Raw genomic sequence first — 25,024 nt, 5'->3', positions numbered from 1 at the left:
CCGGGCTCCAGCAGTTTGCCTGCGTGGTGGTCAATTGTCTGTGGGTTCCTTCTACATCCTGGTGCCATGTGGATGATCCTTCATTCCTCCCATACTTCTCAGTCTTCCCCTAGGGGTGCAGTGGTGGTTGGGAGAAATGAGGGCTCTGCCCATGACACCCAAAGTTGCCATCTACTGCAAGGGATGGATGTACCGGGTCATGAGGTGAGACTGGGGACGGTCCTCATCCTGAGAGCAGTGGTGGATAGCTACAAGTGAGATTAAAAAGACTACTCTGGGTGGCAGACAGGGGTGGGCAGAGATCTAAGACATTTAGGAGGTCCTGGGGGATTGGGGGGCACCATCCAGGTGGTGCCCTCCCTGGACAGGTCTGGGGGAAGGAGAAAGGTGATGGAATTTGATATGCCTAGTCATGACCTCCATCCAGCTGAGGTGAGTGTCCCCTCCAGCCCAGGGGGTCAGTGCCTCTAAAGCCAGGAGCTGGGCTGGGACAGACCTTGCAGCCACTGGGACCTCTGCTGGCCTCTATTGGGAGCCGCAATCTGGATCCTCCGTGGGAGGGGCCCCAGCACTGGGAGGGCATTGCTGAGGTCAGGGCTGTGCCCAGGCTGAGCTGCCAGAAGTGGTTGGCCTGTTTATTTGTCCCCAGGTAGTTGCATTCGTGTCCACACTAGTTCCACTTCTCTTTCAGCCCACCCCACCTCCCTCCTGCACCAGCATGGCTGAGTAAGGGGCCTGCTCCTCCCCATCCCACTCTCTGCTTGTGCCAGCCTGGTGATGCCCATGGCCTTGGGCCTTTCAGTGGCTCCTCCTCCAAGCCCCCTCCTCCAGCCCCACCCTTCGGGGCTATCTGGCCACACCTGGACAGAGTCTGCCTGCCCTCCCTCAGTGAGCCTGTGGGCCGCATGTGGCCTGCTCCCCAAAGAACGGAGGTGCCCGCTCCCTGCTTAGGCCTTCTGCCAGCCCTCAAGTCCCCAAAAGACAAACATCCTCACTAGGACCTGGCTACACACGGGACATTTGTGCTCCCTGCCCAACTCCCCAGCTCCTTGGGCCTGAGAGTCGGTCTGCCCCAGTTGCCCCCCGGGGACCCGCACCCTGCTGCCTCCCAGTCCAAGTCCAGCTTCCCCGCTGGCTCCCTAGGGCCTGTCCCTCTGTCTTGCTCCCTTCCCACACCTTCCTTCTGCTCTGTGCTGTTACCCACCTTACCTGATGCAGGAGTTCCCACTCTCTAGCCCCAGCCTCTCCTGGAAATCCGACAGCCAGCAGAATCCACCGCCCAGGCTCCCCCAGCCCCCTTCACTCCTCAACTAGGACTGCAGGGTTTCCATCCCGGGGGTCTCCTTCTGTCTTTACCTCTACTTCCTACCGCAGTCCACAGCCTGGCCATTCTACTTCCTCTGTATCTCTCCCATCCGTCCCTACGGAGACCCCTTCCCCCAGGCCTCGGGTCCGGACCGAGTCTACCACAGGCCTCAAGCATCCTGCTCGGTCCGCCCCTTGCGAGCTCTGAGTGCGCAGGAGTGCGCAGGGGGAGCTGACCGCACACCCCAGCACTACAAGGACTTCGCGGTGGGGTGCTGTGGAGTTGGCTTTCGGCCTCGACCTGGGCTGTCTGCAGGCCCCACTCCCTTGGCCGGTTCCGAGGCGCTGGGAGCGGGGGTGGGCTTGCGGAGTCGCGTCCGTGTCCCCGATCCGCCTTCCCGTCCCGGGCCTGGCCTACGCAGTGGGCGCGCAGGGGCGGCTGCTTCGGTAGATGTCTAGGGAGCGGAGGGAAAGGCGCGGGAACCGGGTATTCCTCGGGCGGACCCTCCCTCCACCAGCGCTCGGCGGGCCTCCTCCAAGTTCGCCCCCAAGTTTGCGAGCGGCCAAATGGGGGCGGGGGCTGCGCGGAGGGGCGGTGGCTAGGCCGGAGGGTGGGGTCTGGAGCGCGGGGCGGGCGCTGCCGCCTGGCCGGCCGCGGCTGGCCCGGGATCAGGGAGCCGATGTGGAATTTCCTGCCCGGCTCGGCGCCCCTCCTGCCGCCCCCCGCCCGGCCTCGCACTCCGCTTCCGGCCGCTCTCGCTGCGGCCGCACCCGCGCCCGTGCCCGCCCCGCGCCTGCCCCGCGCCTCATGGAGGGCGCAGGGCCCCGGGGGGCCGGGCCGGCGCGGCGCCGGGGAGCCGGGGGGCCGCCGTCACTGCTGCTGCCGTCGCTGCTGCTGCTGCTGCTCTGGATGCTGCCGGACACCGTGGCGCCTCAGGAACTGAACCCTCGCGGCCGCAACGTGTGCCGTGCTCCCGGGTAGGAGCCGGCCTGGCTGGGGGAGGGGGCCGAGAGGGACGCTCTGGGCAGTGGGGTGGCGGCGCCGGGCATTGGGAGGGGGCTACCGGAACCTTCCTACGCCAAGTGTGGGCCCCTTCGGCTCCCTAGCCGGCGCGGCTCCGTTCCAGGCCCAGCCTCGGCCATGGGCCACGACAGTGCATCCCAGGGAACCCTGGACGAGAAGTCACCTGAGGGGAGGACGGAGTGCCGTGGGCACCCAGGGGATGACACGCGTTGTCCGGGATATCAGGAAAGACCTGGAAAAAGGGACCCTTGACCGAGTTGTGAAGTCCACGGGGGAAAGCTGGGGAAGGGCATTCAAGCCAAAGGAACTGCATGTGCTAAAGCCCCGCGCTAGTCCGACTGGAGCCGGGAGTGGGAGTGAGGAGGAAGGTCAGGGGAGGAGGAGCGGTGCTAGCCGGGGAGGTCCTGGAGCAAGCCAGACTTGGAAAGACAGATTCGCGTCTTAGAGCGGGCGCGGGTGGGAGGGTGGTGACCCAGGCGAGCGTCGAGGAGCCGGCGCTCGAAGTGGACCAGAAGCGGGAGGCGGAAGGACTATGACAGGCACAGGGGACCGGAGGATGTGGGAACCCTGGCGACAACCAGGTGGGGATACTGGGTGCAAGAAGGGGCCGCACAAAGGTGGGGCGCCGGCTGGGGAAGCCAGTGTGGGACAGGCAGGCGACAGGCCCGGCCGGTGGGGGGGGCGAGCCCGGGAGTTTGCACGGAGGGCAGAGAGGTGAGCCCCGGACGCCAGGAGTTAGGAGCTGGGGTCGGGGGAGCCGGTGGGCTGGCCAAAGGCCACAAGGTCAAGGGCATCTCCACGCAGGGGTGAGGAGCGGGCGTGTGGGGGCGCCTTGGCGCGGATTGGAGACGCCGCACGGGCTGGCGGCCGCCGCCGGGCTCCGAGCTGGGTCGCGTCGGGGCGCCTGAGCCACGGACCTGGGGCAAGCCGAGTCCAGGGGCTCGGCGCCGGAGACAAGGGGCTGCGAGGGGGCAGCGCGGGGTTTCCGAACTCTGGTCCCGAGGCGCGCAGACCCCTCCCCGCTGCGAGCCCCGCCTCCGGGGCGGGGGACGGCCTGGCCCGCCATCTGCTTCGCATCGATGCCGCCGCCGCCGACTCCCGGGCCTCCCCGGCCCCAGGAATGCAGCGGCGGCGGCGGGCGGGGCGGTGCCTGGAGAGGGGGAGGGCGCGATCGCCGTGGTCTCCGTCTACTCACTCCAGCCCTCTTTCCCAGACAGGCCCGGGACCAGGAATGGGGGTCCGATGCCAGGCTCTAGCTGTCCGGAGCCTGAGAGCCCTTTGCTCCCGCTCCCCTTGTCTGCAGACCTCCCAGGAGGCGCCTGCTCCAGGAACCGAGCCTGGGTTTGGGTTCCCATCCTGGTGCCACCCTACCCAGCTGTGTGGACCTGGGCAAGTCATTTGACCTCTCTGGGCCTGTCTCCACCTCTGTAAAATGGGATAGTGATCACAACCCCCTCATGGGGCTAAGTGGGGATCACTGTGGTCATGAGTGGCAAGGGTCGATGGGAAGGACAGCCACTTTGGGCACTGCCCACCTGGGGTCTGGGTCAGGTCTTTGTTGTCCTCCCACGTCTTGCAAGGCTTCCATCAGCCCTTCCCTTTCCTGGCAGGCAGGAGGATGGGGAGAGGAGAGTGCAAAGCCAGTAAAATCCTATGCACCTACACTGTGCCAGGCCTGTATTGGTGTAGGGAAGCTGCAGTGGAGACCCTGACCCTGTGGCAGAGGAGACACAGTCCAGAAAAGCAAGTGTGTCTAGACATCTAGCAAGAGCTGGGAGGTGTTGGGTTGGGGAGTGCTGTTTCCTTTAGGGTGTTCTGAGGAGACCAGCTGAGAAGGTGGTGAGTGAGCACAGGCCTGCAGAAGAGCACGGAGGCCCTGTGGGTGTCTGGGGCAAGGTTCCCAAGGCAGAGGGCCTGTGGAAGTACAGGAAGGATCCAGGAGGCTGGGCAGAGTCCAGGAGGGGCTGGCGGAGGAGCTGCCAGAGAGTGAGGGTGGGCAGGCCACCGTGGGCTGCCACTGCTCAGAAGACTGGGGCTTTTCCTCTGAGGGCCATGGGACCCCCTGGGGGCTTTGCACAGAGAAAGGGTGGGATCTGACCAGGATTGGCTGCCAGGTGGCAAACACTTCACACCCTGGGGGGCAGGGGGTGGAAGCTGGGGCCAGTTACAAAAAGCCAGGGAGATGGAGGGTGGCTCTCACAAGGCTGGGAAGTGATCCCATTTTAGATGTCGTTTAGAAGCTAGAGCTCAGCGTCTTTTTTCTCAATGGATCTGGTATAGACAAGAGAGAAGAGTCAGAGATGCTTCTCCAGGTCTCAGCTTCCCAGCCTGAAAGGACAGGCAGGGTTATCTGAGGCAGGGAAGACTCAGGGTGCAAGGAGGTCAAGAGTTCAGGTTTGGGCTGGTTGAGCATGAGGCCCATGAGGTCTCCTTCTGGTGACATCATCTATTGGGCAGTTGGATTTGCAAGTCTAGCATTGACGGGGAGAGTCCTGCTGGAGGGTCCAAAGTGTTGTCAGTGTTCAGTGAGCTTCCCGAGGGAGCTAGTGTGGACACAAGAGAGATCTGAGGATGGGGACAGAAACCAGAGGAGAGGTGTCCAGGCGGGGCAGGAGGAGGGTCGGGCAGGTGTGGGGTCTGAAGGGTGTGGCAGGCAGAGAAGCTTTTCTGCCTGGATTTGGGGGAGAACATGGACAGGTATGGACCCCATGAGCCAACTTGAAGATGTGAGAACTCACAGTGGGTTTGAATCACAGAACTAATGCTCTACGAGGGAGAAGCCTACGGCATGTCTTGCTTGCTGAGGGGCCTGGGCCCAGCCTATGGCCTGGCTCCTGAGGGTCTTGCCGACTTACAGGGCAAGCGTGGGAGCAGCCCTGCAGCAGGCCATCTTTCCCCACTCGTCTTTGTAAGATCTTCAGAGAGTGGGCTTGCCACCACCACCCGGCCTTTTCTGCCAGCCCTTCCAAGAAGGAAAGCATCTTGTTCTCAGTGAACCCAAATGGACTCTGTCCTGCTGGTGGGCATTAGCTCTGCTGGGGTTAGGCCTGGGTGCCCGCTAAGCCAGAGATGACCGAGTGCACTCGGAGGCACTGCAGCCTGCGCTCAGGATCCTTTGTGCTCAGTATGTGCCAAACCACTTCATAGGTCTTGGCGCGCTCTCTCTCTCTGTCTTTCTGTGTCTCTCTCTCTCCTATCTCTATCTCTCTTTTTGAGACAGGGTTTCACTCTGTTGCCCAGGCTGGAGAGCAGTGGGGCCATCACAGCTCACTGCAGCCTCAAACTCCTCGGGCTCAAGCAATCCTCTTGCCTCAGCTTCCTGAGTAGCTGAGATTATAGGTACATGCCAGCACGCCCGGCTAAAAACATCTTGGCTCTCTTAATCTTCCTACGGTAGAGCCCTACTATATAGCTAAGGAGCCTGAAGCTCAAAGAGCTTAAGCTGCATGCCTGAGGTCACATAGCAAGTGGCAAACCCAGACATCAAACCCAGCTGAGTGTGGCCCTAAAACGAGGGTCCTAGCCACAGAGCCTTATGTCCAGGGCAGAAGGGGGTTAGTGCTTCCGGGGCAATTCCAGCAGGCCACCTGGCAAAGCTCCCCACAAGAGGGACACCTGCAGAGGCTCTCCATCCAGTGAACATGGTTCAGAAGCAGACACAAGTGGGTGGGTGATGGCCAGCAGACCTGGGTCTCCCTGCAGATGGGCACCTTGGTGCCCCCTGGGTCAGGGCTGGGTGGGTGGAGACAGTGGGGGCAGGGGCCAGGAAAAGCCAGGCCTTTGTATTCCTGTCTCTGGTTTCCAGTTTTATTGTGGAAAATACACTGGACCAATTCCCCAAAGTTTGAGATTTTATGGTCCTGTTCGCCAGGTCCCATCTTTGGCCTGAAGGAGAACCAAGCCTTGTTCAGGAGGAGGGGCCTCGAGGCCTAGGTGCTCTGTGCAGGGGGTGGACTTCTGTCTAGCTGGGGAATGGCTGGGGCATCCTCGGAAGCCTGGGCAGGAGCATGCCAGGCACGTACTATCCTGAAATGCGTGGTGTAGGGCCAGTCTATCCCATCCCGCTAGGGTCTTCAGGCTTCCTCCCAAACTCCGCCCCCCACCACCTTCCAGTTCTAGATTCAGATACTGAATCCAAGCCTGCTTGTGAAGAAGCGTGCTCCTTTTCTCTAAAGTGCGAATGGCTGTTACATGCCTTTAGGATCAAGGCGAAGTTCTGGGTCGGCTGGGAACCTAGGATCCCGCAGCCTTGGTGGCTCTTCCTTCTCAGCCTCCTCTGCCCCTGAATGTGGGCTAACCCCAGCTCATCCCCTACGAACCCTCTCTAGCCATCATGGCTTCACTTAGGCAGGGCCTCCAAACCTTTGTGCTCACACACCCCATCCACCCAGGGTTTTAGAGGTTGTGCTCTCCTGAAGTGCTGCGGTAGCATTGTATACTCTGTAAAGCCAAATCAAATGGAACAAGCGGAAGACAATCAGCATAAACAGGCCGGGCACGCTGGCTCATGCCTGTAATCCCAGCACTTTGGGAGGCCAAGGCGGGCGGATCACCTGAGGTCAGAGTTCAAGACCAGCCTGGCCAACATGGTGAAACCCCGTCTCTAGTAAAAATACAAAAATTAGCCATGTGTGGTGGCACGCGCCTGTAATCCCAGCTATTTGAGAGGTTTGAGGCAGGAGAATTGCTTGAACCTGGGAGGTGGAAGTTGCAGTGAGCCGAGATCGTGCCACTACACTCCAGCCTGGGCAACAGAGCGAGACTGTTTCAAAACCAACAACAAAGGCATAAACAGATGCTCTAGTAGCTCCTTCCTCCACCCTGGTCCCTGAGCCCTTTTGCCACAGTTTGACTTTCCTCCTGCACGTGGAGGACTCCCCGTGTGCCTGCTCCTTCCCTAGTGGCTGGGTGGGCCTCACCCCACCTCCCTCCAGAAGCCCCTCTGCCAAGTGGTCACCTCACTGTGTCTACATGCCACCCCCCGTCCCCCTGTCCAGAGGCTGCCCCTACCCATTGGAGCTCAACCCCAACTGGGCATCTAGGTGTGTCCCTGTGGCCCAGCTAGTCCTAGTGCCGTCCTCATCATGTCACATCACATGACATCTGGATCCATGACACCCATTAGGCTGGGCCCTCCACTTGGAGGGATGCCCTAGACCCTCACATTTGGGCAGGTCCTGAGGCCCATGGTCCTCTCCCTGGCTGCTGCCTCACTGCTGTCCTTCCTGGGACTCCAAGGCCACTTTTCTCAGGCCTAATGGCTGTGGGAGGAGGACACAAAGGAGTTAGGTGAGATGGGGTGGGGGGTTCTGGGCTGGAAAGTTCTTGGCGGTGAGGTCTGTTTGTGGCAATCCTCCACCGCCAGACGACAATGCCTGGCAGGACCTCATTAACCACCCCCCTAGGACAGAAGCGCAACTGCAGAGGCAGGGAGGCTGTGCGGAGGCTGCGGAGGAGCCCGGAGCAGATGGGGGCTGGGGGAGGGGCATCGGGCTTAGATGTCCTCCCTCTGCTCGCAGCTCCCAGGTGCCCACGTGCTGCGCTGGCTGGAGGCAGCAAGGGGACGAGTGTGGGATTGGTGAGTGGGTCATCCCGGGGACCTGGGGCGGGGGAGGGGGCGGGGCTAGGACGCGCAGCAGCTCTGGGCTGTCTCGTCTACAGCGGTGTGCGAAGGCAACTCCACGTGCTCAGAGAACGAGGTGTGCGTGAGGCCTGGCGAGTGCCGCTGCCGCCACGGCTACTTCGGTGCCAACTGCGACACCAGTGAGCGTGGGGTCGGGCCGGTATTGGTCGGTGGGGCGGAATCCTGGAGAGATGGGGCGGGGTCCAAGGTGGGGCGGGGTCGGATCCGCCTTCGGGGCGGGTCCCCAGAGGTGGCGGCTGGAGTGCGGGACGCGGGCAGGTTCCGGCTGGCTGGGGGCACCTACTCAAGCACCGGGGCCTTCCACCCCCTCCGCTCCTCCCCTGCAGAGTGCCCGCGCCAGTTCTGGGGCCCCGACTGCAAGGAGCTGTGTAGCTGCCACCCACACGGGCAGTGCGAGGACGTGACAGGCCAGTGTACTTGTCACGCGCGGCGCTGGGGCGCGCGCTGCGAGCATGCGTGCCAGTGCCAGCACGGCACGTGCCACCCGCGGAGCGGCGCGTGCCGCTGTGAGCCCGGCTGGTGGGGCGCGCAGTGCGCCAGCGCGTGCTACTGCAGCGCCACGTCGCGCTGCGACCCACAGACCGGCGCCTGCCTGTGCCACGCAGGCTGGTGGGGCCGCAGCTGCAACAACCAGTGCGCCTGCAACTCGTCTCCCTGCGAGCAGCAGAGCGGCCGCTGTCAGTGCCGCGAGCGTACGTTCGGCGCGCGCTGCGATCGCTACTGCCAGTGCTTCCGCGGCCGCTGCCACCCTGTGGACGGCACGTGTGCCTGCGAGCCGGGCTACCGCGGCAAGTACTGTCGCGAGCCGTGCCCCGCCGGCTTCTACGGCTTGGGCTGTCGCCGCCGGTAAGCGCGGTCTCTCGGCCAGGGAGGGAGGAGGTGGAAGGGCGGGCCGCCGATGGGGACAGGGGTGAGGCGGGTCCCAGCCTTCCCTAGCCTCCGACCCCTCCCCCAGGTGTGGCCAGTGCAAGGGCCAGCAGCCGTGCACGGTGGCCGAGGGCCGCTGCTTGACGTGCGAGCCCGGCTGGAACGGAACCAAGTGCGACCAGCCTTGCGCCACCGGTTTCTATGGCGAGGGCTGCAGCCACCGCTGTCCGCCATGCCGCGACGGGCATGCCTGTAACCATGTCACCGGCAAGTGTACGCGCTGCAACGCGGGCTGGATCGGCGACCGGTGAGCAGCCCTGCCTGCGTCGGCCCAGACACGCAGTCCCCCGCCCTGCCTCCCTAACAAAGGCCCCTCTGTCGAGGGCGCTGTGGTCCGTTTGCCTCCATTTCTGCTGACGCCTCCTCCCCTCTTTACAAGGTGCGAGACCAAGTGTAGCAATGGCACTTACGGCGAGGACTGCGCCTTCGTGTGCGCCGACTGCGGCAGCGGACACTGCGACTTCCAGTCGGGGCGCTGCCTGTGCAGCCCTGGCGTCCACGGGCCCCAGTGAGTGCCCCGGGACCGGGAGGGGGTTGGGGACTTGTACCTGCCACAGAGGGGGGGTCCAGCCGACGAGGTGGCCTCTCCACCCTGAGCTGGGTTATCACCTCAGCCTTGGTCCCTTACCCCAGCTAGGGGGTGACAGTAGGCTCTTTGGGGGCAGTTTCCTGCCCGGATGTCGGGGAGCTCACGTTCAGCGCAGGATCTGGTGACCAGTCCAGCCTGTGTCAGTGGGCTCTTGAGGTGACCCCAAGTTGGTACAGAAGGACCAGGGACCTCCACTTACAGCCAAGGGTCTGGTTCAGCAGCCCTTCTTCCCACCTAGCCGAGTCAGCCCCAGCAGTGGGCGCTGCGGCGCGGCCACCACGGGTCCTATCTCCCAGGCCCCCCCACTGGTGTTGTGCAACATTCGTTTCCAACACATTCACTACCCAATACGTGCCACGGGCGGGGCGGGGCTTCAATCCCTAGACGACGAATGCAGCGAGAGAGAGCCCGGTTCTGGGACCCTGGACCCTGGGCCCTGGCCGCGGGTGAGGGGTGAGGGTAGGGGGCATCCTAGGGGGGCGGCTGTGGCTTGCCTTGACCCTATGTCCCGGCAGCTGTAACGTGACGTGCCCGCCCGGACTCCACGGCGCGGACTGTGCTCAGGCCTGCAGCTGCCACGAGGACTCGTGCGACCCGGTCACTGGTGCCTGCCACCTAGGTAAGTGGATGAGGGGCGTCCCGTTAAGGAATGCAGGGGGTGCCAGAAACCGCGCTGACCCCATAACCCCCTACAGAAACCAACCAGCGCAAGGGCGTGATGGGCGCCGGCGCGCTGCTCGTCCTGCTCGTCTGCCTGCTGCTCTCGCTGCTCGGCTGCTGCTGCGCTTGCCGCGGCAAGGACCCTGCGCGCCGGTGAGCCCAGATACTGTCCCGCTTTCGCCTGGGTTCAGGCCGCACCCTCTGGGTGCCACCGGACCCAGATCCAACCCTTCCGCGCCCCTGCCCCGGACGTGGCCCCGCCCCTTCTGTGCTTGGCGCCGGCCGAGATCTAATCGCCCCTGGGCCCCGCCCCTGCCCCGCCCCTCCGCTCAGACCCCGTCCCCGCAGGGAGCTTTCGCTTGGGAGGAAGAAGGCGCCGCACCGACTATGCGGGCGCTTCAGTCGCATCAGCATGAAGCTGCCCCGGATCCCGCTCCGGAGGCAGAAACTACCCAAAGTCGTAGGTAAGGATGACAGCGCGGGGTATCTGGGAGAAACACCTCTCGACGCAGGAAGCTGCTGGGAAATGGGTGTGAGGGGGTCCAGATCTCAGTGAGGAAATGGGGGACCTTGAGTGTTGATGTGCGTGGGCGCGAGGAGGTGCGACCAGAGGGAAGGTAAGAGGTGTGGCAGCTGCTGAGGGCGAGGCAAGGTAGGAAGGCAGGAGTCCTAGGTGCACCGGCTGATGTGGGCATACGTCAGAAACGTTGGCCCTGAGAGTGATCGCATCAGGGGTGTGTGGACATCTGGGTCCCGCAGGCTCCCCCAGTCTGTAGGAGAATGCTGTATATCCCGGCCAGAGCTGCTGGGGGAATGCGTGGCCACGGGAGCGCCCTGCCCCACGGAGAGAACCCACCCTCCTGCCTACATCCCCAGCAGTACCCAGAGATCCTCCTGGAAAGTGGGCAGGCTGGTCCCCACCCACCAACAGGATGGGGAGGTGGGGTGTGCCGCTTCTCTCCATGCTCACTTGCACCTGAGTGGACCTTCTCTACCTCTCTTTCCCACATTTCTAAAGATGGAGGGGAAGGGGGCTCAGACTCTTGGGAGATGAAGGAAACAGCTGAGAAAACCCCTTAGCTAAGCCGGGCATGGTGGCTCATGCCTGTAATCTCAGCACTTTGGGAGGCCGAGGCAGGTGGATCGCCTGAGGCCTGGAGTTCAAGACCAGCCTGACCAACATGGAGAAACCCGGTCTCTACTAAAAATACGAAAGTAGCCGGGTGTGGTGGCACATGCCTGTAATCCCAGCTACTCTGGAGGCTGAGGCAAGAGAATCACTTGAACCTGGGAGGCAGAGGTTGCAGGGAGGCACAGGTTGCAGTGAGTCGAGATCGCACCATTGCACTCCAGCCTGGGCAACAAGAGCAAAACTGTCAAGAAAAAAGAGAAGAGAGGAGAGGAGAGGAGAAGAGAGAAGAGAAGAGAAGAGAAGAGAAGAAGAAAGAGAAGGAAGGGAGGGAGGGAGGGAGGAGAAACCCCAAAACTGTCGAAAGAAAAGAAAAAGCAAGCAAGCAAGAGAGAGAAAACCCCTTGGCCCACCTAGCAGCATGGCATCTGGGGACATAGGTGTGGGGAGTGGACCCCACATCCCTCTGTGGAATGGAGGCCAGGCTAGCCAGCTTCTGGGGCCCCCTGTTGTGGGGTCTGCATCTCTGGCGGCCAGGCCTAGGCCGCAGCTTGCTGAGATGGGCTGAGCCAAAGGGCAGCCCTGCCACTGCGCATTTGGGCTCAGAAGTGCTCCAGGGCTTCCTGATTCACACAAGGCAGGGCCTAAAACAGAGGTTGGAGGCCTTGGTGGCCTGTCCCAGCCAGGTGTCTTCTTCAGCCCCGTCTCCCACCTTTCTGGCCTTTTCTCAACACGTCAGCCCAACCTTTTCCAGCTCCCTGGATGCACACCCTTGCCTTGCACCTTAACACATGTTGTGCCCATGTTTCTTTTCTGGGTTCACCTGTACCCATTCTCCAGTCCTGGCCCAGTGTCACTGTACCTGTTGAGTTGCCTGTGCCCCCTGCAGTCCAAGAATAGGGCTGGTCTTGGTCACCCCATCAACATTTGTCACAGCAGGGGCTAATGAGGGCACCGGCTGGGGCAGAGTGGACCCCTGGCAGCTCTGCCTCATCCTTCCCCAGTGGCCCACCACGACCTGGATAACACACTCAACTGCAGCTTCCTGGAGCCACCCTCAGGGCTGGAGCAGCCCTCACCATCCTGGTCCTCTCGGGCCTCCTTCTCCTCGTTTGACACCACTGATGAAGGCCCTGTGTACTGTGTACCCCATGAGGGTAAGTAAGGCCCTGCCTGGGCATCACTCCAGCCCAGTGAAATGTTCCCATGGAAAAGCTGTGTTCTGGGTGGGACACAGGAGAAGGGCAGGCAGCATGGAGAGGAAGGCCTTGGCCATGCTGGTACCTGAGGGTTGCCCACAGAGCTGAGGCCATAGAGCTGGACTCTGCTGTTCAGTACCGGAGACAGGTGTGGGGAGATGGGTAGGCCACAGCCCAGGGTTGCTCCTGGGGGAAAGTAGGCAGAGAGAAGTTTCTGGGCTTAGGTAGGGGGTGGCAGAAGAGACAGGAGGAAGGGATCCACAGAGTATGGGAGTTGGATCCACACAGCCTTGGATCCACAGATAGCAGAAAGGAGCCTGATGGGCTGGATTCTGCCCTGTCTCCTCCCTTGACCGTGCCCCCAGATGCCACGGGCAGGTGACCAACTCAGAGCCTCAGAAGCCTTATCGCTTTTTTTTTTTTTTTTTTTTTTTTTGAGACGGAGTCTGGCTGTCACCCAGGCTGAAGTGCAGTGGCATGATCTCCAGTCACTGCAACCTCTGCCTCCTGGGTTCAAGCAATTCTCCCACTTCAGCCTCCCGAGTAGCTGGGATTACAGGCGCCCACGACCACGCCCAGCTAATTTTTGTATTTTTAGTAGAGACAGGGTTTCACCATATTGGCCAGGCTGGTTTCAAACTCCTGACCTCAGGTGACCGCAGCCTCCCAAAGTGCTGGGATTACAGGCGTGAGCCACCACGCCCGGCTAGAAGCCTTCTCTCTTAAAGAAGGATAATGGAACCCCTGTGGGGATGTTCCAGCCTCAAATTCGATGATGCAGGCGCCCAAGGCTGGAGGGGTGTTGGGGCAGGGCTGCCAGGCCAGGCCAAGGTTGGGCTTCAGTCGCGGGAATGCGCCCATCACTCCTCGCACAGCCTGAGTTCAGAGTCAGCCGCATAGCCTGCGGCTCTGAAGTACACGTGTGGTTGGTGCTCTGTGCCAGGCACGTCTAGATGCCAGGGTGACACAGTGCCAACGGCGTGGGTAGAGGAGGAAAGGTGAAGGTTTGCGCCTGGAGGTTGGAGCCCCTAAAGGTATTCCTGAAGGCTGTGACCGCCCTGCTCTTCCCTTGCCAGAGGCACCAGCGGAGAGCCGGGACCCCGAAGTCCCCACTGTCCCTGCCGAGGCGCCGGCGCCGTCCCCTGTGCCCTTGACCACGCCAGCCTCCGCCGAGGAGGCGATGCCCCTCCCCGCGTCCTCCGACAGCGAGCGGTCGGCGTCCAGCGTGGAGGGGCCCGGAGGGGCTTTGTACGCGCGCGTGGCCCGACGCGAGGCCCGGCCGGCCCGGGCCCGGGGCGAGATTGGGGGCCTGTCGCTGTCGCCATCGCCCGAGCGCAGGAAACCGCCGCCACCTGACCCCGCCACCAAGCCTAAGGTGTCCTGGATCCACGGCAAGCACAGCGCCGCTGCAGCTGGCCGTGCGCCCTCACCACCGCCGCCAGGCTCCGAGGCCGCGCCCAGCCCCAGCAAGAGGAAACGGACGCCCAGCGACAAATCGGCGCAGCCGGTCGAACACGGCAGCCCCCAGACCCGCGACCCAACGCCGCGGCCCCCCGGGCTGCCCGAGGAGGCGACAGCCCTCGCTGCGCCCTCGCCGCCCAGGGCCCGAGCGCGGGGCCGCGGCCCCGGCCTCTTGGAGCCCACGGACGCCGGCGGTCCCCCGCGAAGCGCGCCCGAGGCTGCCTCCATGTTGGCCGCTGAGCTGCGCGGCAAGACTCGCAGCCTGGGCCGCGCCGAGGTGGCCCTGGGCGCGCAGGGCCCCAGGGAAAAGCCGGCGCCCCCACAGAAGGCCAAGCGCTCCGTGCCGCCAGCCTCGCCCGCCCGCGCGCCCCCAGCGACCGAAACCCCGGGGCCTGAGAAGGCGGCGACCGACTTGCCCGCGCCTGAGACCCCCCGGAAGAAGACCCCCATCCAGAAGCCGCCGCGCAAGAAGAGCCGGGAGGCGGCGGGCGAGCTGGGCAGGGCGGGCGCGCCCACCCTGTAGCAGGCTGTGGCTCGTCCGCGCGCAGCTCCCTCAGCTTTGCAGCGCCGCCCGCCACCCCACGCCTCCCACGCGACCGGGCACGGGCGGCCTCCTATTGGCCGAGCACCGCGCGGCTAGCGGAGGTTGCGTCTCATTGGCTCAGGTCCTGCAGCCGCTCCTGGATTGGAGCAGTGTGCTCTGGCGGGAAGGGCCCATCCCGTTGGTCGAGGCCTGACAGGCGCTTAGCGGGCGACTCCCTCCCCATTGGCCGAGTTATGGAGCGCTCCGACCAGACCGCGTCTCATTGGCCAAAGATGGGAGGGTTCCGCTTAAAGACCGCCTCTTACTGGCCACGAGTGGACTTGGTTAGGGCTACCTTCTCATTGGTTGCGGCCAGAAGCACTTCTGCCCGGGCTGCCTCTCCGCCGCTAGGGCCTGGTGCTTCTGGCTGGAGGCTCCCTCCCTTGGCCGTCCCAATAGAGCCCGGGGCTACTTCCACTGGCCAGGCTCCTAGGCATCTGGTTGACCCCAGCCTGGGGAGGAGGGCTGGTCTCCGCTCCTCAGGGGCTTAGTCCGTCCCACCCCTTCCCTTCCCTGGCGCCCCGGGCCCCGGCCCCTCAGCTGTCAGCTGGTTTTGATGGCCTCCCACTGCCCCACACGCCGCAGGACCTCCAGGGGCGACTCTAGTGGCCTGAGGAGATGTATTTATAGGCCCCCAGCAGGGCTGCTCCCCCCTCGGCCGGTGCCCCAGGATGGGCTCCTCCCGGCGGGGGCTTGGCCAAAGCTTTCTTAATAAAATGCCTTTTCCCTCATGCTCTGATCACTTCCTGTTTGCAGGCTTCGGCCAAAGATGCCCCCCAGAAGTAACTTTATGTGACGACCTGTCCTGCACTCTCCCCCACCCCTTATCTCAGCGGGGAGCCCTGGAGCCCAGGCGTGGGTCTCCCGGGACCATGGTGGAAGTGGGCTGTGTCAACCCACAGGCTTCGTTTGTTTATCAAGTTTATGCGGCCACGATCCGGCCTGCCCCATTCTGGACTGGTGACGGGGAGGAAGGCTGGGTGGGGGCAGATCAGGCAGAGTCCCTGACTGAAAGGAACAGGCGATGGGCCTGCCTCGGATCCCGGCCTTTTCCCCTGGCCGCTGCTGTTAAACTTGGGCCTCAGAGCTGTTGGTGGCAGCTTGCGGGGGGTGCAGAGGCTGCGGCCAGGGGGCCGCGGGCGCTTACTCCAGCCGGGCCTCCTCCAGCACAAACAAGCCGGTCTCCTGCTGCACAGAGCCCTGCTGTCTGCCTCAACGGGTTCCTTGTCCTCAGCCGGAAACTCTCCTGCCTGCCAGCCCCGCCTGCTACTGCGGAAGGTTGAGGGAGACCGAGGGAGCGCCCCGGGCAGATCCCCCACCCCCAAGCCAGACCCTGCTGCCTGGCTGTCTATCTGTGACCATCTGTGCCCTACGGCCTCGATGCTCCTGACCCGCCTACCCTCCCAGGCAGGCCTCCTAAGTGACCCTCCTAAGCTGCAGACCCTCACCTTCCATGGCCCCTGCTGTCCCCACACTAAGTTCCCCCAGCTCCTGCCTGTCTGTTCTCCTCCCGCCTCCTGCCTCTGCCCGGCAGGCCTCTTCCTGTTCTCCTGCATCTCATCTTTTGATGCCCAGCTCAAAGTCTTCCCCTGCTGCCAGGATCTTCCGATCACCCTGCAGCAGCCACACAGCACTCATTGGTCTCACGCTGGCAACTTGGGGCTCTCATCCTGGCCACACTCTCATCCTCTGGCCAGATGCCCCACTGAGGTCAACTTTGGTCACCCATCTTAGAGGGGTCACCCATCTCAGAGGGCCCAGCCATCTGAGTGGAGACTGCGTCCTGCCCTGGGTCGGTCGTCCAGAGCAGCTGGCAGGACACAAACAGGCAGCACGTGGAATGTGGGATCCCTGCCTCTGGGCCACACTGCTTCCCTGGAGCCAGCTGGGCACCCTCCCAGCCATGGCCCTGTGGCTGGAAAGCCTCTGCTCTGTTCAGGCACTGCGCCATGCGGGCTGCTGGGGTTAAGGCCAAGAGGGCAGATGCCCAGCCGGGCTCGGCGAGGGCAGGGCAGTGCCTGCGTGTGGGTGAGGGGTGGGCAGTGCAGGGGCTCAGACCACATTCTTGTCTAGGCGGTGCCCACCCCCCAGAACGATGAGGATGCCACACTGCTGTTCCCTGAACCCCCAAGCCCTCAGCTCTTGCTGTTTCTCCTCCCCCAGCCTGGACCAGCACGATTTGGAGAGAACAGGGATGTCCCAGTGACCAGGCCTTTCTGGGGACCTCTCTTTGCCCTTCGCTGGGAAGCCCCCTAGGTGTCGAAGACTCTACCTGTGGGTGCCTCGCAAAACAGGGGACCACCCCCCCAACCTACCACCAGCCTTCCCTTCCCCCCAGGAGGGTTCCAGTGGCTGCTGGGAAGGGAGCTGCTGGGACCCCTCCAGCCTGCTGCCTCCCACCACCCGCTTCTCCCCACCCCCTCGGGGCTCACAGCAGTGCCAGCTCCCAGGGCAGGCGCCACAAAAGGGAACCGCGGCTGCTGGAACCTCCGTTGCCATGGGGATGGGGACCACAGGACCCACATCTGGTAGCGATTGAGGAGGAAAAATTATGAGTGGTGGAAAACGCAAATATTTTTTGTAGCACAGAGCACAATGGAGTGGGAGGAATGTGGGGACCAGGCCCAGCCTGGTTTCAAGCAGACGCAGGCCACGGCACACAGAGGCCTGCAGACACTAACCCTACGCCGCATGCACGCTCCTCTAGACTCAGAAACACCAACACAGACACACAGCCCGAAACGCAGACATGCACACACAAAGCCAGCAGAATCCCAGAAACACAGAGACGGCACACACACTGCAACAGATGCCCACACAGCACTGGGCCCAGAGGAACACAGCCACTCACCTGCCAACACACACACACACGACACTCCACCAGACAGAAACACTCACTCTCCAACACACACACACAGCCCACCGCTCACAGAGACAGACGCGCTGCGACAAACACACAGCCAGCCCACTACTATGGACACTCACCCCACACCACGCACATAAAAATGGAAAAAAAGACTCACTCTGCAACATACAACATGTATCACCAGACACAGAAACACCAAGACAGAGACTCATTGCAGCACACACACCATAGGCCACATAGAAACCACAAGATAGACACAACCCTGCGACACACACACTTCACCCAAGTCAGAAGCAGATATATATCATACAAAATACACGTGCGGCCGGGCACGGTGGCTCACGCCTGTAATTCTAGCACTTTGGGATAACGAGGCAGGCGGTTCACTTGAGGTCAGGAGTTCAAGACTAGCCTGGCCAACATGGTGAAACCCTGTCTCCACTAAAAATGCAAAAAATTAGCTGGGTGTGGTGGCAGACGCCTGTAATCCCAGCTACTCAGGAGGCTGAGGCAGAAGAATCGATTGAACCCGGGAGGCGGAGGTTGCAGGTGAGCCGAGATCACACCACTGCACTCCAGCCTGGCGACAGAGTGAGAATCTGTTTCAAACAAACAAACACAAAAAACACACACCTGCACACGACCCGACACACTCAGATACTGAGACAAACACATTCCCTGCAACACACACAAACACACAATCCATGATACACCGACAAAAGACACTCATCCTGCAGACACACATCTTCCACCAGATACACGGAAACATGAGAGAAACACATTAAACACACTCACCAAACACACCACCTGTAGCACATAGCTCACCACCAGACAGAAATGCAGACAGGCTGGGCGCAGTGACTCACGCCTGTTAATCCCAGCACTTTGGGAGGCCGAGGCAGGCAGATCACTTGAGATCAGGAGTTTAAGACCAGCCTGGCCAACATGGTGAGACCGCATCTCTACTAAAAATACAAAAAATTAGCCGGGCGTGGTGGCATGCGCCTGTAATCTCAGCTACTTGGGAGGCTGAGCTGGGAGAATTGCTTGAACCTGGGAGGCAGCGTTTGCAGTGAGTGGAGATCGCATCACTGCGCTCCAGCCTGGGCAACAGAGCGAGACTCTGTCTCAAAAAAAAGAAGAAGAAAAAAAAGAAATGTAGACACAGATATGCACCCTGCACCCACCACACCACACTCACAGAACACACCTCATCCTGCAAAACACACACACACACACACACACCCTGTGACACACAGAAACACCAAGAGACCCTCACTCTGCAACCATAGACACCTTCCACCAGACACAGAGAAACGGCAACTTATACAACCTGCAACACACACACGTGCAACCAGAGCCGAGTAAATACTGAGACACACACATCAGCCAACACACAGAAGTGTACCCATCCTACCGACAGATGGCATACACAGCATCCACGTCCTACTAAGCATGGAGGCGGGCACCCACCCTAAGATGCACTCACTGCACTAGAAACAGATCATGAGGCCCAGCGTGGTGGCTCACGCCTGTCATCCCCATACTCGGGAAAGCCAAGGCAGGAGGCACACTTGAGCACGGGAATTCGGATAGTATCTGTGGTCTTTCACCCTGCAGATACACACACAGACATGCCACCAGGCACACAGAAACACCAAGACACAGTGGGAACACGCACACTGGAACACACAAACTCCTACACACACAGGAGAACGCGGAGGCCGCTGGCGGTACTGAAATTCATCTCAGCCCTGGGTTCCAGGGAAATGGTGCTCACTGAGAAATTGCCTCTTCCTTTGCGTTCTGAGAAATAGTGAGACCAGAAGGAGCACTTTGCCCTTGTCCATTCTAAGACCCCGCCTCCAGCCTTCCACATGAGTCTCTTATTTACCAGGAGGCTTCCTCATTAGTGAGTTTTCTTCCCATAGCAGTAGCCTGAATAAAGTCATCTCTTTATGTGTCTGGTGCATTCCCCCCGCAGTCTTTGTGCCTTGACCTGGCACGGGTTGGACTTACCTTCCCATCCCCAGTGACTGCAAGCAGGTGGTGAGCCCTCTCTGAGACCTGCAAGCCGCCCCTGACTGGCCATCAGGGTGGGGGACCTTCAGTGAGTATGACCCCTCGTTGTGTGCTCCTGGCTTTTGTCCGTTGGTGGCATAGTGACAGCTTTATTTTGATTCTTTCAGTTTCATGGTCTGACCATTTGGTGGTCTCTTTAAACAGACTGGTGGTTTATAGACATCTTGTCTCTGTTGGGTGAGAGACAACAGTGTGTGGTTTGAGAGTCTTTTCTGTTTGTTCATTTGTTTAATTGAGTTTAGTTAAAAATTTGGGCTAAGATTGGTGGCTCACATCTATAATCCCAGTGCTTTGGGAGGCTGAGGTGGGAGGATCACTTGAGGATAGGAGTTCAAAACCAGCCTGGAAAACATAGCAACCCCCATCTCTAAAAAAAAAAAAAATTAAAAATTTAGCCAGGCATGGTGGTGGTGTGCACCTGTAGTCCCAGCTACTCCAGAGGCTGAGGTGGGAGGATCCCTTGAGCCCAGGAGTCTGAGGCTCACCACTGTACTCCAGCCTGGGTGACAGAGTGAGAACCTGTCTCTAAAAAATCCAAGAATTTGTCCCCAGTGGGAAGATGGTTTGGAGATGTGGTCAGCCACATCCATGGATGGAGCTGTGCTGTCATTTAGGTAGGTTGGATTGGCTGTCATATGCATAGGTAAGCAACACACCCAACAGTTAGTATGCTTGAAAATAGGCCTGTTCCTTGGGTGAGGCTAACATGCAGAGGATTGGTAAAGCCTCCTGAGAGGGCGGTGGGGTCAGGGCTGGGGTTAGGAGGGCAGAGGTCAGGGCTAGGGTTAGGAGGGCAGCCTGTAAGAGTTGAAAACAAGTTAGTGAATTTGTGGTGGTTGGGCTGCCAGGGAGGAAGAGGAGTGGGAAGGGTGGGAGGAAGGCCTTTGACAGGGGTACAGTAGGAAGCAGGGTGTAGAGGAGTCGACCTGGGGCCAGTTCAGTTGTTGTGTGGATGGTGGACAGGGGTCATCTATCTTCGGGTGAGGTCAATGTCTCCATGAGTCCAGCTGCAGGGCTGAGGTCACTCACCAGGTAAAGAAGCTGGTTGGGGTGAGCTCCTGGGCCTCCCTGAGTTTGCAGTGACCTTCGCCCAATAATGGACCTCGAGACATAACCACAGGACTGTGGTTGGACAGTGCCCGTGAAGAAGCCATTGTCCTGGTGTCACATTGGGGATACGGTAATTCCAAAGCTGCCTGCTGCACACACCCCACCGGAGGTATTCCAGCGGCTGCTTCCTATTAATAGTCTGACGTGCATTGTGAGGGGCAAAATGTGCACACATGACACTCATTCGAGAGCCTCGGCAGTGGGCATTCCAATTACACTGCTGCTTCCCGTGTGTGTGTGTGTGTGTGTGTGTGTGTGTGTCGGGGGGCCTCCTTTATGAGTTTATTTTTTTTCTGAAACAAAAAGAGATTGCTTAAATTACTTATTTGGCCGGGCGCAATGGCTCACGCCTGTAATCCCAGCACTTTGGGAGGCCAAGGAGGGTGGATCACTTGAGGTCAGGAGTTCAAGACCTGCCTGGTCAACATGGTGAAACCCCGTCTCTACTAATAACACAAAAATTACCCGGGCGTGGTGGCGCCTGCCTGTAATCCCAGCTACTCACTGCAACCTCCGCCTCCCGGGTTCCAGCGGTCCTCGTCCCTCAGCCTCCCGGTATTTGCTGGTTTTAGAGGCGGAGTCTCGGCAGGTCGACCCGGCTGGAGCGCAGAGGCTATTCCCAGGCGCGATGCCACTACTGACGCGCTCCGTTTCCAACTGGGGCTGCCTCGCCCCTCCCTAGGCGGCCTGGTGGCAGAGGCCACCATACTGATGCCGGCCTCAGTGAGCACCTGGATCGGCACAGCGCACTGCAGCTCAGAACTCCCGGTCACACGATTCTCCTGCCTGGGCCTCCGGAGCAGCTGGGACCATAGGCTCGCGCGGCGCCGGCCCTTGGAACTCAGAACCGCCTTTAGGACTGCATCCGGCACCAGGCAGCCAGCGGCTAGCGGGGGCCATGGAATCGTGCTGCCATCTGGTGGCTGGATGGGTAGCTGCTGCATTTTTTTTCTTCTTCTTTTTGAGGCACGGCCTCACTCTGAGGCCCAGGCTGGACGCAGTCACTCAATAACCGCTCACTGCAGCCTCCATCCCCCGGGCCCAAGACATCCTCCCATCTCAGCCTCCCAAAGTGCTGAGATTACAGGTGTGAGCCACCGCACCGGGCCGTACCACCTTTTTTTTTTCTTTTGAAACAGAGTATCCACTTTATCGCCCAGGCTGGAGTGCAGTGGCGCAATCTTGGCTCACTGCAACCTCTGCCTCCCGGGTTCAAGCGATTCTCCTGCCTTAGCCTACAGAGTAGCTGGGATTACAAGCGCGTGCCACCAAGCCCGACTAATTTTTGTATTTTTAGTAGAGACGGGATTTCACCATGTTGGCCAGGCTGGTCTCGATCTCCTGACCTCAAGTGATCTGACCACCTCGGCCCACCAAAGTGCTGGGATTACAGGCATGAGCCACCACGCCCGGCCGGTAGCATCTTTGAAGAGCCTAAACAAGTGTGGGTAACAGCCTGGGGGAACTTCGGCGCAGTTCTGTTTGTGCGGCCCGGTGGGGCCTGCTACAGGGATGTGGTGTCCCAGGCCCAGATTATCCGCCAAAGTAGGCATAGCCAGGTGAGGACAGCCAGAAGTCAGCGACAAATACTGTGCAGTTCCATGTATGTGGAGTATCTAGGGGAGTCAAATTCGTAGAGACAGGCGGGGCGAGGTGCCTCACGCCTGTAATCCCAGCACTTTGGGAGGCGGAGGTGAGTGGACCACCTGAGGTCAGGAGTTCGACACCAGCCTGGCCAACATGCTATTAAAAATACAAAAATACCAAAAATACAAAATTTACCAAAAATACAAAAATTAGCCGTATGTGGTCGTGTGTTCCTGTAATCCTAGCTACTTGGGAGGCTGAGGGAAGAGAATCACTTGGACCCGGGAGACAGAGTTGCGGTGAACCAAGATTGCGCCACTGCCATGGCACTGCACTCCAGCCTGGGTAACGAGCAAAACTTTGCCTCAAAGAAAACAAATGAACAAAAACAAAACAAAACAAAAAATTAGCAGGGCATGGTGATGTGCTCCTGTAGTCCCAGCTACTTGGGAGGCTGAGGCAGGAGAATCGTTTCAACCCGGGAGGCAGAGGTTGCAGTGAGCCGAGATCACGCCACTGCACTCCAGCCTGGGCGACAGAGCAAGACTCCATCTCAAAAAAAAAAAAAAGAAAAAAAATTTTGTAGAAACAGAAGGTGGAACCATGGTTACCACGGGCTGGGAGGTACGGGAATTAGTGTTTAATAGGAATGCAGAGTTTCAGTTTCGGATGATGAAAAGATTCTAGAAATAGATGGCGGTGAATGTACTTAATGTCACTAAACCGTACACTTAAAAATGATTAAAATAGTGCTCGCTTCGGCAGCACATATACTAAAATCAGACCGATACAGAGAAGGTTCTCATGGCCTCTGCCCAAGGGTGACACGCAAATTTGTGAAGCGTTCCATATTTTTATTTTTATTTTTTATTATTTATTTATTTATTTATTTTGAGACGGAGTCTCGCTCTGTCACCCAGGCTGGAGTGCAGTAGCACAATCTCGGCTCACTGCAAGCTCTGCCTCCGAAGGTCATGCCATTCTCCTGCCTCAGCCTCCCGAGTAGCTGGGACTACAGGCACCCGCCACCACGCCCGGCTAATTTTTTGTATTTTTAGTAGAGACGGGGTTTCACCGTGGTCTCGATCTCCTGACCTCATGATCCACGTGCCTCGGCCTCCCAAAGTGCTGGGATTACAGGTGTGAGCCACCGCACCCAGCCAAAGTGTTCCATATTTTTAAACAGATATATAGACCAATGGAACAGAACAGGGACCTCAGAAATAACACCACACATCTACAACCATCTGATCTTTGACAAACCTGACAAAAACAAGAAATGGAAAAAGGATTCCCTGTTTAATAATGGTGCTGGGAAAACCGGCTAGCCACAAGCAGAAAACAGAAACTGGATCCCTTCCTTATACCTTATACAAAAATTAACTCAAAATGGATTAAAGACTTAAATGTAAAACCCAAAAACCGTAAAAACCCTAGAAGAAAACCTAGGCAATACCATTCAGAACATAAGCATGGGAAAAGACTTCATGACTAAAACACCAAAAGCAATGGCAACAAAGGCCAAAATTGACACATGGAATCTAATCAAACTAAAGAGCTTCTGCACAGCAAATGAAATTATCATCAGAGTGAACAGGCAACCTACAGAATGGGAGAAAACTTTTGCAAGCTACCCATCTGACAAAGGTCTAATATCCAGAATCTACAAGGAACTTAAACAAATTTACAAGAAAAAAACAACCCCATCAAAAAGTGGGCAAAGGATATGAACAGACACTTCTCAAAAGAACATATTTATGTAGCCAACAAACATATGAAAAAATGCTCATCATCACTGGTCATTAGAGAAATGCAAATCAAAACCACAATGAGATACCATCTCACACCAGTTAGAATGGCAATTATTAAAAAGTCAGAAAACAACAGATGCTGGCAAGGCTGTGGAGAAATAGGAACACTTTTACACTGTTGGTGGGAGTGTAAATTAGTTCAGCCATTGTGGAAGACATTGTGGCGATTCCTCAAGGATCTAGAACCAGAAATACCATTTGACCCAGTGATCCCATTACTGGGTACATACCCAAAGGATTATAAGCCGTTCTACTGTAAAGACACCTGTACACATATGTTTATTGCAGCACTATTTACAATAGCAAAGACTTGGAACCAACCCAAATGCCCATCAGTGATAGACTGGATAAAGAAAATGTGGCATATATACACCATGGAATACTATGCAGCCATAAAAAATAATGAACTCATGTCTTTTGCAGGGACACGGATGAAGCTGGAAGCCATCATTTTCAGCAAACTAACACAGGAACAGAAAACCAAACACTGCATGTTCTCACTTATAAGTGGCAGTTGAGCAATGAGAACACATGGACACAGGGAGGGGACTATCACACACCGGGGCCTGTCTGAGGATGGGGGGCTGCGGGAGGGGCAGCATTAGGAGAAATACCTAAGGCATGCAGGGCTTAAAACCTAGATGATGGGTTGACAGCTGCGGCAAGCCACTATGGCATGTGTATACCTATGTAACAAACCTGCACAGTCTGCACATGAATCTCAGAACTTAAAGTAAAATTTTAAAAAATAAATAAAATTAAAATTAAAAAATGATTAAAGTAGGCTGGGCATGGTGGCTTAAGCCTGTAATCCTAATTACTCAGGAGGCTGAGGTGGGAGGATCACTTGAACCCAGGAGGTTGAGGCTGCAGTGATCTGCGATGGCGCCACTGTACTCCAGCCTGGGTGACAGAGTGAGACCCTGTTTCAAAAAAAAAAAAAAAAGAAAAAGGTTAAAACGGTAAATTTTGTTATATATTTTACCACAATAAATAGAATGGGAGTAGAGGCTGAGAGCCTGTTGAATTAGGTACTGTGGAACACTG

The 25,024-nt window shown here is 58.9% G+C and overlaps 1 protein-coding gene and 1 non-coding gene across 2 annotated transcripts; both read left to right on the top strand.

The window, feature by feature from the left end:
- The first annotated feature begins 1,944 nt into the window (after positions 1-1,944).
- On the top strand, positions 1,945-15,252 carry SCARF2 (scavenger receptor class F member 2). Its single transcript, XM_031005492.3, has 11 exons — positions 1,945-2,283; positions 7,849-7,907; positions 7,991-8,092; positions 8,300-8,819; positions 8,929-9,147; positions 9,280-9,408; positions 10,005-10,108; positions 10,185-10,302; positions 10,498-10,613; positions 12,283-12,435; positions 13,554-15,252. The coding sequence occupies exons 1-11, from the start codon at positions 2,114-2,116 to the stop codon at positions 14,459-14,461; spliced, it is 2,598 nt and encodes an 865-aa protein (XP_030861352.1). The 5' UTR covers positions 1,945-2,113; the 3' UTR covers positions 14,462-15,252.
- Positions 15,253-22,915: 7,663 nt separating this feature from the next.
- Positions 22,916-23,022, top strand: LOC115931992 (U6 spliceosomal RNA). Its single transcript, XR_004068382.1, has one exon. It is a non-coding gene; the product is annotated as a U6 spliceosomal RNA (small nuclear RNA).
- The last annotated feature ends 2,002 nt before the right edge of the window (positions 23,023-25,024 follow it).

Source organism: Gorilla gorilla, chromosome 23 (assembly GCF_029281585.2).
Source record: "Gorilla gorilla gorilla isolate KB3781 chromosome 23, NHGRI_mGorGor1-v2.1_pri, whole genome shotgun sequence".
Classification (NCBI taxonomy): domain Eukaryota; kingdom Metazoa; phylum Chordata; class Mammalia; order Primates; family Hominidae; genus Gorilla; species Gorilla gorilla.
Note: the sequence above shows the minus strand (reverse complement) of the source record. Positions and strands in the feature narration are given on the sequence as shown.

Bases quoted from the DNA above. Each gene is read 5' to 3' on its own strand.
- SCARF2 (XM_031005492.3), top strand. From the start codon at position 2,114: ATGGAGGGCGCAGGGCCCCGGGGGGCCGGGCCGGCGCGGCGCCGGGGA. The intron at 9,148-9,279 runs GTGAGCAGCCCT...CCTCTTTACAAG, and splicing joins GCGGGCTGGATCGGCGACCG to GTGCGAGACCAAGTGTAGCA. The intron at 10,109-10,184 runs GTAAGTGGATGA...AACCCCCTACAG, and splicing joins CACTGGTGCCTGCCACCTAG to AAACCAACCAGCGCAAGGGC.